The sequence below is a fragment of the Lethenteron reissneri genome, chromosome 31 (genome assembly GCF_015708825.2).
Source record: "Lethenteron reissneri isolate LAM-NWPU_2019-01 chromosome 31, ASM1570882v1, whole genome shotgun sequence".
NCBI classification, from domain to species: domain Eukaryota; kingdom Metazoa; phylum Chordata; class Hyperoartia; order Petromyzontiformes; family Petromyzontidae; genus Lethenteron; species Lethenteron reissneri.
This window is the reverse complement of record NC_083809.1, coordinates 9932005-9948018: the sequence shown is the minus strand read 5'-3', so window position 1 is coordinate 9948018 and position 16014 is coordinate 9932005. Positions and strand designations below refer to the sequence as shown.

Genomic DNA, 16014 nt, shown 5'->3' with positions numbered 1-16014 from the left:
TCCCCGCACCTTTGATTAACGCGATTGGCTACGTGCAGTTGCGAAAGAATTCAACATATTGTACATGCAAAAGCGATAACAGGGACTGATGAGTCGGCACGGCATCTGACCAGGACTGCGAATGAAACGGAAACACGGAGAGAGTTGACGGCCGAAGCATCAGTGGCCCAACGACCGTCAAAGTAAAGGGAGAGATGAAGATGATGATGACGAGCAGGGCTCATGCTGACCACGTGAAGATACTGCTGCTAGTGTCACACTTGCTGGAGTGCAACGGCCCAATTTCACCACTGGATATGCAGGTAAATGTAGTGGATGGAGGACGTCCTCCTGATACATGTTTTCGTGCCCTTTACTGGGAGTCGAACCTTGGTGGCCTGCACCTTGTGGGGGTTCAGTGCGGTGGACCCTGCTACCAGAGTGACCCCTTGTGCGAGTGCGTGACGCAGCCGTAATTGGTGCAGCGTGTCTTTGGAATTCATCCCACGCCCCTCTCCCTCGCCGCCGAGATGTTTGCACCTTCACCAGCTGCTTCCCTGAGGCTTTGCCTCGAGAATCGATACCCAAAAAAGGAGCGAGGTCTGGGTTGCAAATCGTTCTCATGACCGCGCTCTGCAGGTTTCGGTTATCCGAACGGGGTTTCGGTAGCGCGCTTTCTCCATGGCGCGCTACCGCATCATCACACAGTCATCGCACACGCGCCGCCTGCATTTAATATTCTGCGGCAGTTACACGGGGAGCAGCGCGGCAAATACGGCGTAAATCAAAGTAAATGATAACTTACCGTCAAGGCTCGTGCGTTGCTAATGAGCCCTTGCTAAGCATCTTCCAGTTAACGTGTATGTATTTGCTCGGTGAAACAAGAACGAATATGCTCATTTCCCCCCGATGATCGGTACACTTGGTGAATTTTTGCATTTCAAGGGATGTGTAAAACATCCCCGTGAAAAACAAATCTAATAACGTATACCTGCATAAATCCTCGTCTTATTGCTCCAACACGTTGACGCTGTGATAATATATATATATACACAGTACACCTGTGAGTGAAAAGTCTCAATGAAAAGAAACCCACCACTATTAAAGAGATCTTGCTGACAAGTCTACCAGTGCGTGCGCTACATCGCAAATTTGTGACGCGCGAGTCAAGTGGCGGCAACGGCGGCCGTCGCCTCCGCGATTGTTGTGTTTTCCAGGATGAACGTTTTCCCTTGGCTGCGCTGGCAAACCTCGGATCGCGTTACACGGCAGCCGGAGCCATTTATAACCGGCCACGAGGAGACTCGGAGCACAATTAATCTGCTAATTATCTGCGAGGGTGATGTGCACGCGGTTCAGTGCCCGTGTCACATCCCTTGTTGCGCACGACACAAGCTCGGAATGCATTTGGACGCAACAAAAATCTCCACTTCCAATTTTTGTTGCTTGTTGTTTTTCTGTTGCTTCATTTCGGTAGCATGACAGCTATTGTTTTACCCCAGAAAAAAAGGTCACGGGGCTGGGTCGAGCAGACAGAGTTAAATTAATGGCTTCTCATATTCTTGGTTCTTTCGGTAAAGTCACGTAGATAGAAAATAAAAATAAATTAAAAATGAAAATAAATTTAAATAAAAAATAGAAGCAAAAATGAAAATAAAAATTAATGTTAATAAATTAAAAATTTATTTTAATAAATTAAAATGAATTTTCATTTATTTTTAATTTTCTATCTACGTGACTTTACCGAAAGAATCAAGAATATGAATTCCTGCAGTCAGGAAAGTTTTAAGTCAAAATTGAATGGCTTCTCCTTCGGGTGAAGCGGTAAACCTACTGCGTGGCCCGTGCCGCTAATGAAGGCGGTGGTCTGTGCGATGAGACCCCCGTCCCCCCCCAGGCGACACAAACTGCCCGTGCCTTACCCTGACCCACCGGCCCCGTGTGGAGCTTCCCGCTGCGGCCCCCTAAGGAATGGCGCTGCCTCGGCGTCGTCACCCTTAGGGCTATCAACGCGAGCCTTCGCTTTTTATTTGGTGATTTTTTTAAAAGTTTTTCGGTTTGACCATGTTTGTTTGTTGTAGTACAGAGTTAGACTGATGGCCTTATTCTAAGTTGTCTTGTGGTTGTTGTTGTTTGACTTGCATCCCACTGGGATTATTGCACACAGTGTTGGTGTACGGTGCTTTTTCTGCAATATTTTGCTGTCTTTTCTTGGATTTTCTGTTTGCACTTAGTCACATAGTAACTTTAAGATGTTTTCTTGTTCATGTTTTTGTTTTTTTGTTTGTTGCGGTTGCACCCGATTCAAGAGCGGAATGGCTCACAGGGCTATACCAAATAAATGAAACTTGGAAACGTGAAACTTGTTTGCACGGTGGCGCAAATTCGACGGCGCAGTTTAACGCCACCGTCTCAAGGCCGGCGAATTATATTTTTTCGAAATAGGCTGGTGATGAAAATTACAATGAAAAGCCAACACAAAAGTAAGAACAATCACTTATACGCATTGATTATTTCATCTTTTTCAATGTCTGGCCAAAGCACGTAGTCACATTTGCAAATTGGCATTTGTAGCGCCGGCTTGTGTCTCCAAATCCAGCAAAACCCTTTGATAGATTTCGCCACTTTTCAAGTCTCTAATAGAAATACAACTTCACACTAAACCTTTGTTGACACTGGAGCATCTTTACGGAAGTTACGGTACACTGCCCTCCCACTCCCAGCCCCCCGTTACTAAAGGATGGACAGCGTGAATAGTGAACATATGAGAGCCAGTGTGCCCCAATGCTTGAGGACTCATGGGCAGAGTGAGTGACGATCGTGTGACATTTCCAAATCCGAGGAAAATTCTGGCATCAACCAAAATGACCCCGGAGAGAACCGCACTCGGAAATACTTGGAAACCCTCATCAATCTCTACTTGGACGTTGATTGACATATTTCCTGAATTGTTAAACCAACAAAGAGATGCTGGATAATCCATCTCCTCCGATGCAGCACGTGTGATAAACCATCAAATGTGCCATGCTCTTTGGTTCTTTCGGTAAAGTCACGTAGGTATAAAATAAAATAAATCACGACGTTTCGATTGCAACACAAGCAATCGTCATCAGGTGGGAAAAACACAGCAAGAACATTTTCTTGCTTTTCTTTTTTTGCTGTGGTTTTCCCACCTGATGATGATTGCTTGTGTTGCAATCGAAACGGCGTGATTTAATATATTTTATTTTATACCGACGTGACTTTACCAAAGAGTATGGATCCCCGCAGTCACGAAAACTTCACATCTAGATTTTAGTGTGCCATGCTTTTAGAAATGTTTCCCCATATGTTTGCGCGAACGATTGAAATCACACTTGCGCAAGGGGCGCCTTTCTCAGGTTATCTAGGACCTCCTACCTAAAAATGAATCCTTGACATGTGTTGGGAGTTCAGCCCCATCGAACAAATCAGCGGCACCTTCGTACATTTAGAGCTCCCAAATACACTATTTTTTAAAGCATGAATTCCACCTCTCGCAAGACCGCTCCATTGGCAGTCGTGAGAGAATTACGAGCTTGGGCGAACTCGGCTTGCGCGCGATAAGCCGTGCTGTTACCTTCAGCTTGTCAGCGGTGAATGCATTGCACAGCGTGTAGTTGGACCAAGTCCTGTTGCTGTCGGGGTGACGGAACCATTGTCCATCCGTGTTGCAAATCTTTGTGACTTTCTCTGCAAAGAAGAAGAAAAAAAAATCAAGCACGGTGTGTTAATCAGGGCCCCCTGGATCTGTATGCGTGCGATCGCGCCCTTTGGGACGTGCCGAGCGATTCTGCGGCAGCGACCTTTACGCGCGTGGGCAGAAGGCTCGAAAGCCGGTCTATATTGTGTTGATTCTTCATGAAAACACGTCTGCGCATGTGGCTCGCATTAATTATATTCGCCAGGCCAGGGCGATGATAAACGTCTGTGAATTAAACGGTTCGGTTATCGGCAATGGGGGTCTACAGAGCAGTGGTGCAGGCGCTATCAACCCGAGTGTGATTCCTGGCCACGGCTGGCATCAGTGGCACATCCTCCGCCCCACCCCTCACTTCACAAGCCCTCACTGACCGGTTTGGTGAAGTATGATCACAGAATTCCCATGACCAACACGGCATGGAGAGTCAATCGTCCAGCAGTGGTTTGAACAAGGGCTGTAAATTATTTAAATTAGATTAAAGGAGTGATTTTTTTTATTGTCTGTACCCAGCACACTCTAACACTCTCACATCGGTAAGGACCCGTGTGTGTGTGATGAAGTAGGCCATCTGTGTCTTACTTAATGGAAGAACGGCACTCAACACAGAGTGCATTACTGTGCAGAAATGTGGTGAAATATGACTATCTAAATATTCAAAATACCCACTCGGAGGACATTTTCAGCATTCGACAGGAGCAGGAGGTCGTGTATCGAGAACGCTGCCACAGGCGCAAGGGATGCAATTCCCTGCCTTATTAACGATCATTAAAATAGTTCAACTGTGGTCCCGTGGGTCGTGTCAATGCTAAATTGCTACGATAATTCCAGTGAGCAGAGCGCTTCCCACGTTGATGATTGGCTCTCTCTCTCTCTCTCACGTACACACCTTTAGCCCCTGTGTCACTCCAACCGTGCGGGGACAATATGATTTGTGGTGATGGGGGAGGGGGGCATCGTATCTATGGGGATGACCAAGAAGCAGGCCCAATGTTGACAGAGATGCGACTTCTCTCCATTAAATGTCAACCTGTGGTACATTATAATAATGTCAATTATTTCACCAAGAAAGCGATGTTTGAACATTTCCTACTCACGAGTGATTTCATGGGGGAGGCAATCTGAGTAAGCGGGGGGGGGGAGGGGGTGATCCTCATGCGTGCAAGGTGGGAAGTGCTCAACACCGCCGTCTCGTGGCCACCTCGCAGCCCCACACCCACAACACCTGGCAAGCCCCGATGGCAGAGGTCGCAAACGGGTTTTGATTCCTTACCCGTACCCGTACCCGGCCGCACCAGGGTCGCAAACGGGTATCCGTACCCGGCCGTACCCGGCCGTACCCGTACCCTACCCGTACCCAGCCGGGTACGGGTAGGGTATGGGTATCGGGTACCTGATTGTGACCTGTGCGATGAAGCTATGTTGCAGGCGCGGGTGAGTTGATTCTATGGAACTTGAATTGTGAGAAGAGACAAGACGTTGGGAAATGAGTGACAAACAGGTTACTCACCAGTGACTCACGGCCTACCCGTACCCGTACCCGGCCGCACCAGGGTCGCAAACGGGTACCCGTACCCGGTCGGTATGGGTAGCCGGGTATCGGGTAGGGTACGGGTATCGGGTACCCGGTTGCGACCTCTGCCTGATGGTCACCCCATGCAAGCATGAACCGGGCTCAACTTTTCTTAGCTTTTTGAGATTTGACTGGACTGGGTGATTTTTTTGTTTGTCTGTTTTTAAATCACAATTGCTGAGCACAGGCCCATAGGTGCCCAAGCGGCCAGCAGGAGACAGCGCTGTGGAGGGCTTTGTGTGTTGTTTGAAACATGGGTTTCTGGCCTGCCCTGTTGTTCTGTTTTGGGGTTGTTTTTTTTTTATCTCGTCATTAACAGATTTGATTGTTTTTTGGCATTAGCCAAGATAATGAGCCCCGTGGTGTGGATGTAGGGGACTCCACATGAAAGGTTTTCAGAGACAGACTTTACAGCTGTGAGCATCGGTGACTAGACTGTGCTGATGAGTCCTGGTAAGGATGAAGCCAAGTCCACTGTTGTCTATCACTGCATTGCTGCTGTCAGTGGGCCACATTTGATGGTGATCTAAGACGAGACGACCACAATGCACTTGTTCAGGAAATACTGATGGCCTTTGCATATGTCCAGAAGCAGTGTGTTTGAAACTATTGAAGGTGTCATAGGTAAGTGTTCATACATTTTTTGAATTGAGTAAAGTTGTACGAACGTGAGAATAGAGACGATGGGAGGGAATTCCAAAGTTAAAGCATTGTGGGGAAATAACCATGAACAGAAGCGTTGTGGCCAGCAGTGTGGTGGTTGAACACAGAGTGGATGGGATGAAACAGCCAGTCTGTTGGACCACGTCCTCAACACGATTGGGGAAATCAATGAGATTGGGTTATAATCTCGGGCAGATAGGCGGCTGTTTGGGGTGAGACTTCTCACGGAATAGGCTGCGCCGTTAAACCGTCGACCCCTGAACTCGCATATCCCTGCTCCCATTCGCAGCCAACTGCATTTATGAGGACCGTGTTTACTCATCCCCTATCATAACTCAACTCTGCAAGATTTTCCCACCCTCGTTCTAACGTTCAGTTTATGGAGTTGGGCAATAATTATATTAATAAAACATGTCCCGCGCTGCGTAAAAAATTACAGCTTCCCTTTTTACAGGGCTGTGCGAAATCACCAGCTGCTGGGACTTGGCACGGGTGAGCACGGTCGGTGCTAGAGGGCATCTGGAGTATGTCATGGGTGGGTCCTGGGTGGGCCCTACACCACCCCTGTGGCACCACCCAAGTACAAAATCCTTAGCGGTGAATGACTGTTGTAGTACCCCCCCCCCCCCACACACACAGCGGTTTTACTGCCCCCCTCCACCCCAATCTGACATGAAGCTGGCTGGGTGCACTGGGCGTGTGATGATTCATGCATTTTTAATCGATTTTCGGGCTCAATATTGTCTAGAATTTTTGAAATGTAAAGTGTTTTAAACCAAGTCGCTCATGCAAAAATCGTGTGTCACAATACGCCTGTATTCATCTCCTGGTTAAATGAAGGACGTTACTAATGCTGCTATGTTACATGTAATGTGCAGCCAATTTTTCAATACATTTTTGTATGAAAGCCTCCCCGCGCAATGTCAGTAATGGTGGTTGTTTGACCTTACTTTCCCATGCTGTTCAATGTGGGATGGTGAATGGACCAGTTCAAATGTCACTCGCCACTGATGTTAGCTGTGATTATGCATGGAACTCGCGCTAACATTGAATTTATGCTAATTCTACGTCTGGACTAATGGAGTAAACAGAACTACACGAATGAGACAGATTAAATGAGAATATGAGAATATCAATGAGATGGTATATCGGACAAAAAGTATCCATTAGTGATGTGACTTGCGACCCTGAATCATTATAATTCATTGAATCCCTGAGAATACGTTGAACCAACAGGGTCCGGGTTGAAGCAGTGTTGCCAACTTAGCAATATTTTCTCTTGATCTTGTGACAAATCTAGCGAATTTCTGGGTCGAGGAAATTATGCAGATTTGAGAGTGATCCCACGTGTGCACTGAGGATCCTTGATCAGTTGGCCATTGTTAGTTTACTATGTTTAACACTCAACAAATTGCCTCGTGACATTCATGACGGCTCTGGAAGGTCTGTCGAGTGACATCTAACTACTTTGCGAGATTCGTTTGGAGACTTTCACGCTTCTAGGAGTTGGCACCAGTGGCATAGCGTGTGTGTGTGCGTGCACTAACGGACCTTGCAGATCGAAGTCGGGGAAGTAGTCGGGGCAGTGCTGCACGGCAACATCCCCTGCCATGGTGTCTCCCCAGCAAAGCCAGCCGTCCCACGTGCGGTTGCAGTGTTTCCCTGTGGGCAGACGCAAGGACACTCCACTCCTACCGCATAGAGTAACTCCCCCAACGCAACGCAATTGCCAGTTGGCATGGTGTTGCGTTTTTGCGTGGCTTCCAAGAAAACCGGAGCTGCCGCGGGGGAAATGATTAGCTGCGCACTGGATTTGAAATCCAGATGTTACCGGTTTGATTCCATCTTCCGGCGCAACAGTTGATACAATGCAGCTTCAAATCTAGAAACAATGCAGCAAGTTTCTCCAACCCAGCCATATGAATGAGCTCGCCACAGTTAAGTCGATAGGCAGGTCGGGTGCGGTGGAAGTAAAGTGTGGCTATGCCCACCTCTTACAACACGTCCGGTCAGCGGGGAAGCATAGACCAAATATCCTTGAGAGTTCGCTCCAGTGCAGGCCCTTCCATCAGTCGTGAGAATAGCAAGCAATTGCAGGGCTGCGTCCCTACCTTTTATTTTCCCAAAGGAAACTGCATGCCCAGAGCATGGCCGATGGACGCACAGTAAAGGCACGCGTTTTTGTTTTTGGCTCGTGTTGTTTTTCATTAAATGTCCTCAATTAAGCGGACACTACCATAGCCTGCAGCAGAGGAGGTTGAGCGAGATTGGCATGAGCCCTGGTGACAAGACATGAAATGGGGCCTCCCCACCCGACATCAACCCCGTTCTTTGTAGCCCAGAGGCTGGGCCCCCTAAAACCCGCGCTCACCGGCGCAGTTGGACTGCCTGCACACACCATAGCTACGCAGCTTGCCCACGGCCCGCATTCGGGTATGCCAACGCGTGTCACGGGGTTGGCCCAAGCCACTTTAGCCCATTTCGCTGTGGGTGGCCCTGTGCACACGGCAGAGCGGCCGCGCTTTATAGAGACACAGTAACACAAAGAAACGAGAGTCGTCTTTTGATTAAGAATTCCTATGGCATCTGCGTAAAGAGCACGCACATCTGTTGCTGTGGTGCTCTGAAATGCGACAAATGCATCTTGGGCCATGAAATGAAAAGGACTGGTAATTTGCCACAATGAGCATTATGTAACAATAGCCCCGTGATTGCAGTTTTGATGTCTTACAAGCACAACTTGAATACAGTGCGGTCTATACCAAACATAATTTTATTCGCATTCTTATAATAATGAGCAGAGGGATCCCCATTGCTCTCCAACGGAAAATAAGAGACAAATGTCATTGCCACACGCTGCTCACAATCCTCCTGTAGTCGAAACACTCAAAGTAATCTGCCTTTTTAATGTAATAAAATTCCAAGATACTAATATTGCGAGTGTTTTTTTTTTATTCTCTAGGATTTAAGAATATTCTGGTCAAATAATGTCATTAATAGGAGCACAAATTGGAAAAGGTTACAGAGATTGAACCGTGGTCAATTTTCTGTATTTGTTACGCCCACCTCTTCTGTGTCACTATTGTATGTCTTCCCAACTTCTACTTTTGACCATTTCAATTCAATCAAATGTTCATGTGTTACATGGAAAATCCCGTTTAGCCAGTTACCCGGCTAGTTTTAGCCCACAGCCACGAACAACAGAGGCACAGATTATGTTCAATAGTCGTGCGATTTGTTTTTGCTATTTATATTTATTGCAGCGTAACAAGATCTCCACGTCGCCCCTGCCTTGGTCAGTGTGCCTCCAGTATTTTTAGTGCAGACTGTAGACCCTGGAGCAACAAGAACCCTGGCCTGAGGGGCTCGAGCATTGCCTGTTAAAGGCCCCCCAAAGGCGACTCCAACAACTTCCCTCGCATCCACGCTGCGAGAAAAAAAACCCACAAGCGAGAGCGAAGAGCGCCCGTGCCCAGAAACACGATGGTCGTTGGCGATGTATTCTGGCTGTGCAGCAGGGTTTATTGTCCGATTCCCCTCCCCAAATTCTACTGATCTGATATCCTGACCGTGAAGAAAATTAAGTGGGCTTGGGTCCAGTGTGAGGAAGGGATGATTGACCGGTGGTCAAAACTAATGTCAAAATGGCAGCCATTTGCAGGGAAAGCGCCCGAGAGAATGTCCACTGCAGAGACAGTGGCGAAATCGGCTCGCGTAGGGTGCTAAATATATTGCTCCATTGCGGGACTGTAAGAGATGACCGTTTCAGGAGGCCCTGATCCAGCAGCAGCGGAACGATCATGGCTGACGATTGTAATGATGTTGCCCACGAGGTGTGGCTTCACCAACATCGCGATGTGCGTCATCCTGGGTGACACGCCCACCGAGCCACGAGCCCCATCTACACAGCGAGTGACCTTGTCCTGACATTGACCCCATCCACTGCTCAGGTAGCCCCGCCAACTAATTGGGTAGCCCCTACCCTTTGCCCGCACCACGAGTCGAGCACCAGGCCAGAGCGTTTTTTTTTCGCAGCAGACAAAATCAGTTTTTTCTCTGTCGAAAATTCTTCGGTGGAAATGAGGACTGTCCCGGTCAAACCAGGGCGTTTGGTGGCTTTAAATCCACGGCGGTGCCGTTCTTGATTGCGTGTGAAGGCTCTGTAGTGCCGGACGGGCCCGGGTAATAATGTGGCTAAACAGTGGAGGCATTTCTACCGAAAGTGCCAAAGTGCCTTTGGCCATATAAGCCGTGGGGCCTGGGCACCACGGCGTTCTGCAGCAGGCCAGCTCGCATCGCTCCTCAGCGCTGATTTAAGCTGCGTTTACGCGAGCGCTTCATAAAGACGGCGCTGTTTGTTTAGAAGGTTATGTATGCGTCATAGCTGGTGGTTAATCTGGCAGTGAACCCGATTTTCGGTGACAGAGTGTAGCGAAAAGTCAGGTTGGAACTTTATCCTTGTTAAAGGTACCTGACACCGCTTACAAACTAAATCCCGTGTGTTGTGTTTGGACGTGCGTTGGCCGTGCCTCTCCCCATCTCCAACTGCCACTATCATGGGTTTCCTTTCTTCCTATAAGGTTCGAAACAAACCAGGACCGATCATGGAGAGATTAATATGTCCGAAGGGGGGAGAAAACTTCATGTCTTGAGTGATGTATTATTGCAGAGATGGGATTATTGGAGTTAGGCACTAGCACTACATTATTGTAGCCTGCATTCTCATAACTCAGTAAAACAGTTTTTAATGACAAATACGGTGAGATGGATGTGCGTGCTAAAATTATTCCTGGAACAACGTTCTGTAATGTTCCAGTTGATTTAAGCACTCGGTGTATTTTCCCCAACTCACAATCATTGAGACTTTGAATGCCCCGGGATGACTTGCAGATTTCCCAGCACAGCATCAATCTCAACAAAATAACAATCCTTGGAAAATCAGGACAGGTGGAAGGTGTTTACTAGGGCCAGCTGTGTTAGCCGGTAGCTAGCTATGTTTGATGGGGATAGCTGTGTTTCTAGATGTAGCTATGCAAACTTGCGGGTCGCTGGCTGTGTGTCTGTGGTGTGGCTGTGTTACTTGGGTAGCCGTGGTGTTTTGTGGTGTGGCTGGTTCAAGTTTCAAGTTCATTTTGATGAAACAGGTGAGAACTCAAGTAATCAAGATAGTCCCATTTTCAAGAGAGACCTGGGGCCTTACTTTGCTGGTCAGGGGCGATGATTGCGAAGTAGAATCCAAATGTAGTAATTTGCAGTGTAATTTTCGAATGTGCCATATTTAGACCCAGACACCTGGACATAATGAAAATACTCTTTCTGAATGACATGAGGGGATCTTTTAACGTCCACTGTGAAGCAGACGGTGCGTTAGTATGATTATGGTTATTATCCCTGCAGGAATAATCAGGGCGGCCACTGGATTCTAGCCGTTAAGATCTGCAACAAGCGGTTAATGCACTACCGCTGGGCCGCATCACCGCCCATAAGAGTTGTCTGGCCATCGAACAAAGACGGTCACTGCATCGCGCACTTTTGGATGTGCCTCTGCGGCCGTCTGGAACGCTCTTCCTTCCAATATTAGGAAGCCACTTTTAAATGTAGATATTTTTCTAAAACTGCTTCTTCTTTTGACTTTGCTATTCTTCCCCGCACCTCCGATTAGCGCGGTTGGCTTTGTACGTTGCGACAGAAGTTCAATGTACGTGCGTACATACGGGTGGCACGTGTGAGTGGGGGACTGACCCATGCCAGTGTAGGGCGGCTCCAGCAGCATCCTCTTGTTGCACTCGTACTGCATCTTGGAAATCCGATGCGTGTTGAGGTGCTTGGCAGGGGGCCGCGGCGTCGGTGAGGGCGGCGTCTTTATGACCTCCCCAGCCGTGCCGCTCGCCAAAATCTCCATCGGCTGTCGGTGTTACGGAATTACACAGCTCAGCTCGGCATCCCGAACACGGTTATTCCTCACAGAAAGAGAGAGACAAAGCAGCAGAGCTAAACCCAGCATATTTAATTTTAGTCGCTGGCGTGGGGATGGCTGACCTGCACATGTCACTGTTGCCTCTGGGCCCTTGCAGGGCTTCTCCTAGTGGTGGTAATAGCCCGTTGGGGGCTAGAAATAATGTTTAGACCCCCCCCTCCTTATCAATGTATAAAAACCTCGTGAAATTACAAGACATATAGATGTGGTGAGATAAGAGAAATGTATGCAAAAATATAGGTGTGGTGAGGTGAGAATATATTAACTTTTCTAAGTTAATTCGCATTTTATTTACGAGGAGCTGATTTCAGATGATATTTCATGCACCCCATTATTTAATGAATCTGGAGTCTCTTGGACTACTTGGGCCCGTACACTTTGGCTTGGTTTTCTTATGCCTAGCTCCACCACAGACGTCTCTATAACTCTGCACCCACTGAAACCTCTCATTACTAATTGCCAATTATCTGAGCTGCTCGCCCAATAAATTGTTGGATGAAGTCACTAACACGGCTAGACTCTGAGGACTGTAGGTCCTGTCTATGATGGTCTGGGATTTGGTAGGGTCCATCTAGGGGCCAGCTCAACATTGAACTCTGACCTCTGATGCTGAAATACTGGCCCTGGATCTGGGATCCTGACCGTGGCTGTAGCCGAATCCAGATTCTGACTGGGGTTCGCTCCACTCTCGTTGTAACGATTTCACGATTTAAATTTTGTGCAGCATCTAAATACAAAGTATCTCAAGATGCTGGACAGAACATTTTGCACAAACAGGAAATACAAATAAACAGAAACGGTTAAAGCGTGTAACTACATAACGGTGACAAAACAAAATAAGACCAAATGCAGCGTCCCCACGCATCAGCCCCATCGCAAGCTACGGTTGCGACCTCTGAGGTACGAACACCATGAAATATCATGGGAAGAAGAGTACAGTATAGTATCACGCGTTGTCTTGAGTGGTGTAGTTTTGCATAAGTGACATAAACTGGGTCAAATGTCCCGGAAAAGCTGACATATTTCCCAATGCAACGGCCGCAAAAAAAAATTAGGACAACCCTTGAAAAACCAGGACAGGTGGCAACCGTAGCTGCAAGCACTCAGGAGCCAAATGGCGCTCCGCATGCCACTTCCACGCTGCGTCGACGCCACCCCAGGCCACCCAGCATGTGGTACAGGAAATCAAACTGCTACCCTCTGGGCCCTCACATGTTCCAACACGCAACTCAATGATTCTCCGCGTGTTTGTGGGTTTGTGGGGGGAGAGCGGTGGTGCGCTACGGACCCGGCGACCCGAGTTCGATTCCTGCTCACGACCAATAACGGTGGCGAATATTTGAACCGGTCCGGGCAGTCACATAGATCGATTCAGCCTCAAATGAGTGCCTGGTGTGGTATTTAAACATCGCCACTAGGGAGACACCCACTCCCTCGTGTGCCGTGCCGGCCTTCATGTGTGCTCGTTAACAACACTTGCCCCAACAGTCTGTTAAGGCTATACCGGGTGTCTTTGTCTTTTGTCTTCGTGAGAGCCTAAGAGCCCAGCATGCGTATGAACCCATTCATCCTAAAACGTGATTCACCGCAGCATCTTGTTTACATAATGCACATCGAACCGCCCGGCAACGGGTGCAGTCTGCTGAATCGTGTGATCACAGACAAGAGGCACTGTGTGGCTGAGTGATGCATGTTGGTGGCGTGTGCCCGTGACATTATACATCGACGTTTGTCGAGAACCAAAACCCACGCCAATAACAACCGCCCTTCTTCATATCCCTGTGACGAACAGCCATTGCCGAGAAACGCTTCCGATTGCATGTACACATAAACAGTATTTCCTTAATGGGAACTGTTCTTGACGGATTTTGAGCTTTTGCTATGAGTGCTTATGCACCATCACGAGGAAAAATACATCTTTATTTAGAGCCCCGAAGAGAGCCAGGCGAGAGAGTTTCTTTTGAAAGGCAGATATGCCAACTTCAGCAACGGAGTATAAAGCCTGCCGCTAATGATTATGTCCAGTGTCGTTGATGCGGTTGCACGTTCCCTGGTCTGACACTGGTGAGACCAGGCCCCAGAGGTCGCAAACGGGTTTTGATTCCTCACCCTTACCCGTACCCGGCCGCACCAGGGTCGCAAACGGGTACCTGTACCCGTACCCGGCCGTACCCGTACCCTACCCGTACCCGGCCGGGTACGGGTAGGGTACGGGTATCGGGTACCTGATTGCGACCTCTGCGATGAAGCCATGTTGCAGGCGCGGGTGGGTTGATTCTAGGAACTTGAATTGTGAGAAGAGACAAGACGTTGGGAAATGAGTGACAAACGGTGACTCACCAGTGACTCACGGTCTACCCGTACCCGTACCCGGCCGCACCAGGGTCGCAAACAAATACCCGTACCCGTACCCGGCCGGGAACGGGTAGCCAGTGTTGTATATGTTGGTTATGAAAATTTGCTATGTTGTATGCGTGCGTGGGTGAAATTATTATGTTGTATATGTGGGTTATGAATATTCAGTGAAAATAATAATAATTAAATGAAATCTGGCCAAATGTGTAATTATCCGAAAATATGTTAATTATGTAATTACGCACATTTTAATTATGCCAATTCGAGAGGTAATCGGATTAATTATGCGAGTGGGTGTAATTATGATAATACAAGTCGTTATGATAACCAGACCCCGCCTCGGTGACGAGGGTGGGTTATCGATCGGAAGAAGGCAATTAATCGTATGCAGTTATGCAGGTGTGGTGTAAGTATGCAAGATTAACTTAGATTAACTCGGCATCGTTGTCTAGGTTCGTCTCATTCTCGCTTTAACATTCCCAGAGTTTTATTCGTGGTTATATTTTTAGGTCCCCGGTTCACCCCGTTATCGCTTTAACATTTACTGAGTATGTATTAGTGTGTTTATTAAGGTCACCAAGTTCAAATCTCAACGCAGAAGCAGATCTTATGCATAGATTTCAGGAAAGAATCACACAACCACTTCTGTATTGATCAATTTATTACTAATTCAACCTTAACTATGATATAGTATGCGAACTCTCAATCCCGGAACGTCAATACGGCATCAATACAGTATCATCAACGATTGTCTGATTTCACTTTGACAACGGCACATGGATCCCGCATAACGCGATGGTTCTTAGTGAGAGAGAGTCGTTCAAACATGCAAATATCATGCTAAGAAAACCTTAACGTTAATGAATGATTATACTCAATATTGTTCACGCAGTACCGCACTCCTTATTGATCATACGCAACCCTTATCACGTTGTTAACACCTTGGGTCACGGAACCGTTGAATATTCTGTAGAGGATGCGAGTACGTGCGGCGATTATGACTGAAAGATACTTGAAAGATTATACGGCGATAAAAAAAAACACAATCAAAAACAGTTATTATTCTTAAAGGCACCAATCTCAACAGATACATCGGCAGGTTATCTCAGAACGGCTCGGAGTAAGGGCCTGCGACGGTGCTCCTTTTCCGAAGATCGTTATCTTATACCAAGTTTACTAATTGGGGACCAGATCACCTGATAAGGATCCGGTGGGCCACCACTCCCCACGTGAGCGTGGCTCGGCGGAAGGAGGTGCCAAGAATCAGTTCGTATTGATGGATCTGTTGGGAATTTATGCGATTAAGAGTACAGCCCACTAAATATTAAAGATAAAAATTAAGAATACTCTTATACGACGGAGGCCACCACTCGGTCTCGTTGTGATGCCTTCCCAGCCACGGATGACTTGTGGGTTCGAGTGTGTTTGAGTGGTAAGAGTTGTCTTGAATAGTCAGTGTTCGGAGTCGATTCTTTATGTCAAACAGACGCCTGGTGGTCGTGTGGTGAGGGGGCGGTGCGCGTCATACGTATCAGGCGCTCCCCTGTCACCGTGGTGAATTGGCTCGGATGGCTGTTGATACGCTGTCGCAGTTCGGAACCCGGTCGGTAGGTGGCGCCCACAACTCGCTCGTAGCGTGCAGCGCTGGATCGTCGCCAAGTCGCGACGCTCACCACCGGCGGCAGCGGAGATCTCCGGCGGCAGCAGAGATTGACGAGCTGAAGATGAGTCGAGCCGACCCGCTGGTCG

The 16014-nt window shown here is 47.8% G+C and overlaps 1 protein-coding gene across 1 annotated transcript in view; it reads right to left on the bottom strand.

Moving 5' to 3' along the window:
• Window positions 1–16014, bottom strand: part of LOC133349784 (calcitonin gene-related peptide type 1 receptor-like) — a 51393-nt gene that overhangs the window by 16569 nt on the left and 18810 nt on the right. The window contains exons 3-5 of the mRNA XM_061563526.1: window positions 11676–11838; window positions 7485–7595; window positions 3578–3690 (exon numbers count right to left, since the gene is read on the bottom strand). Of these exons, the coding sequence (XP_061419510.1) occupies window positions 3578–3690; window positions 7485–7595; window positions 11676–11838 (387 nt within the window). The remainder of the gene's footprint in view (window positions 1–3577; window positions 3691–7484; window positions 7596–11675; window positions 11839–16014) is intronic.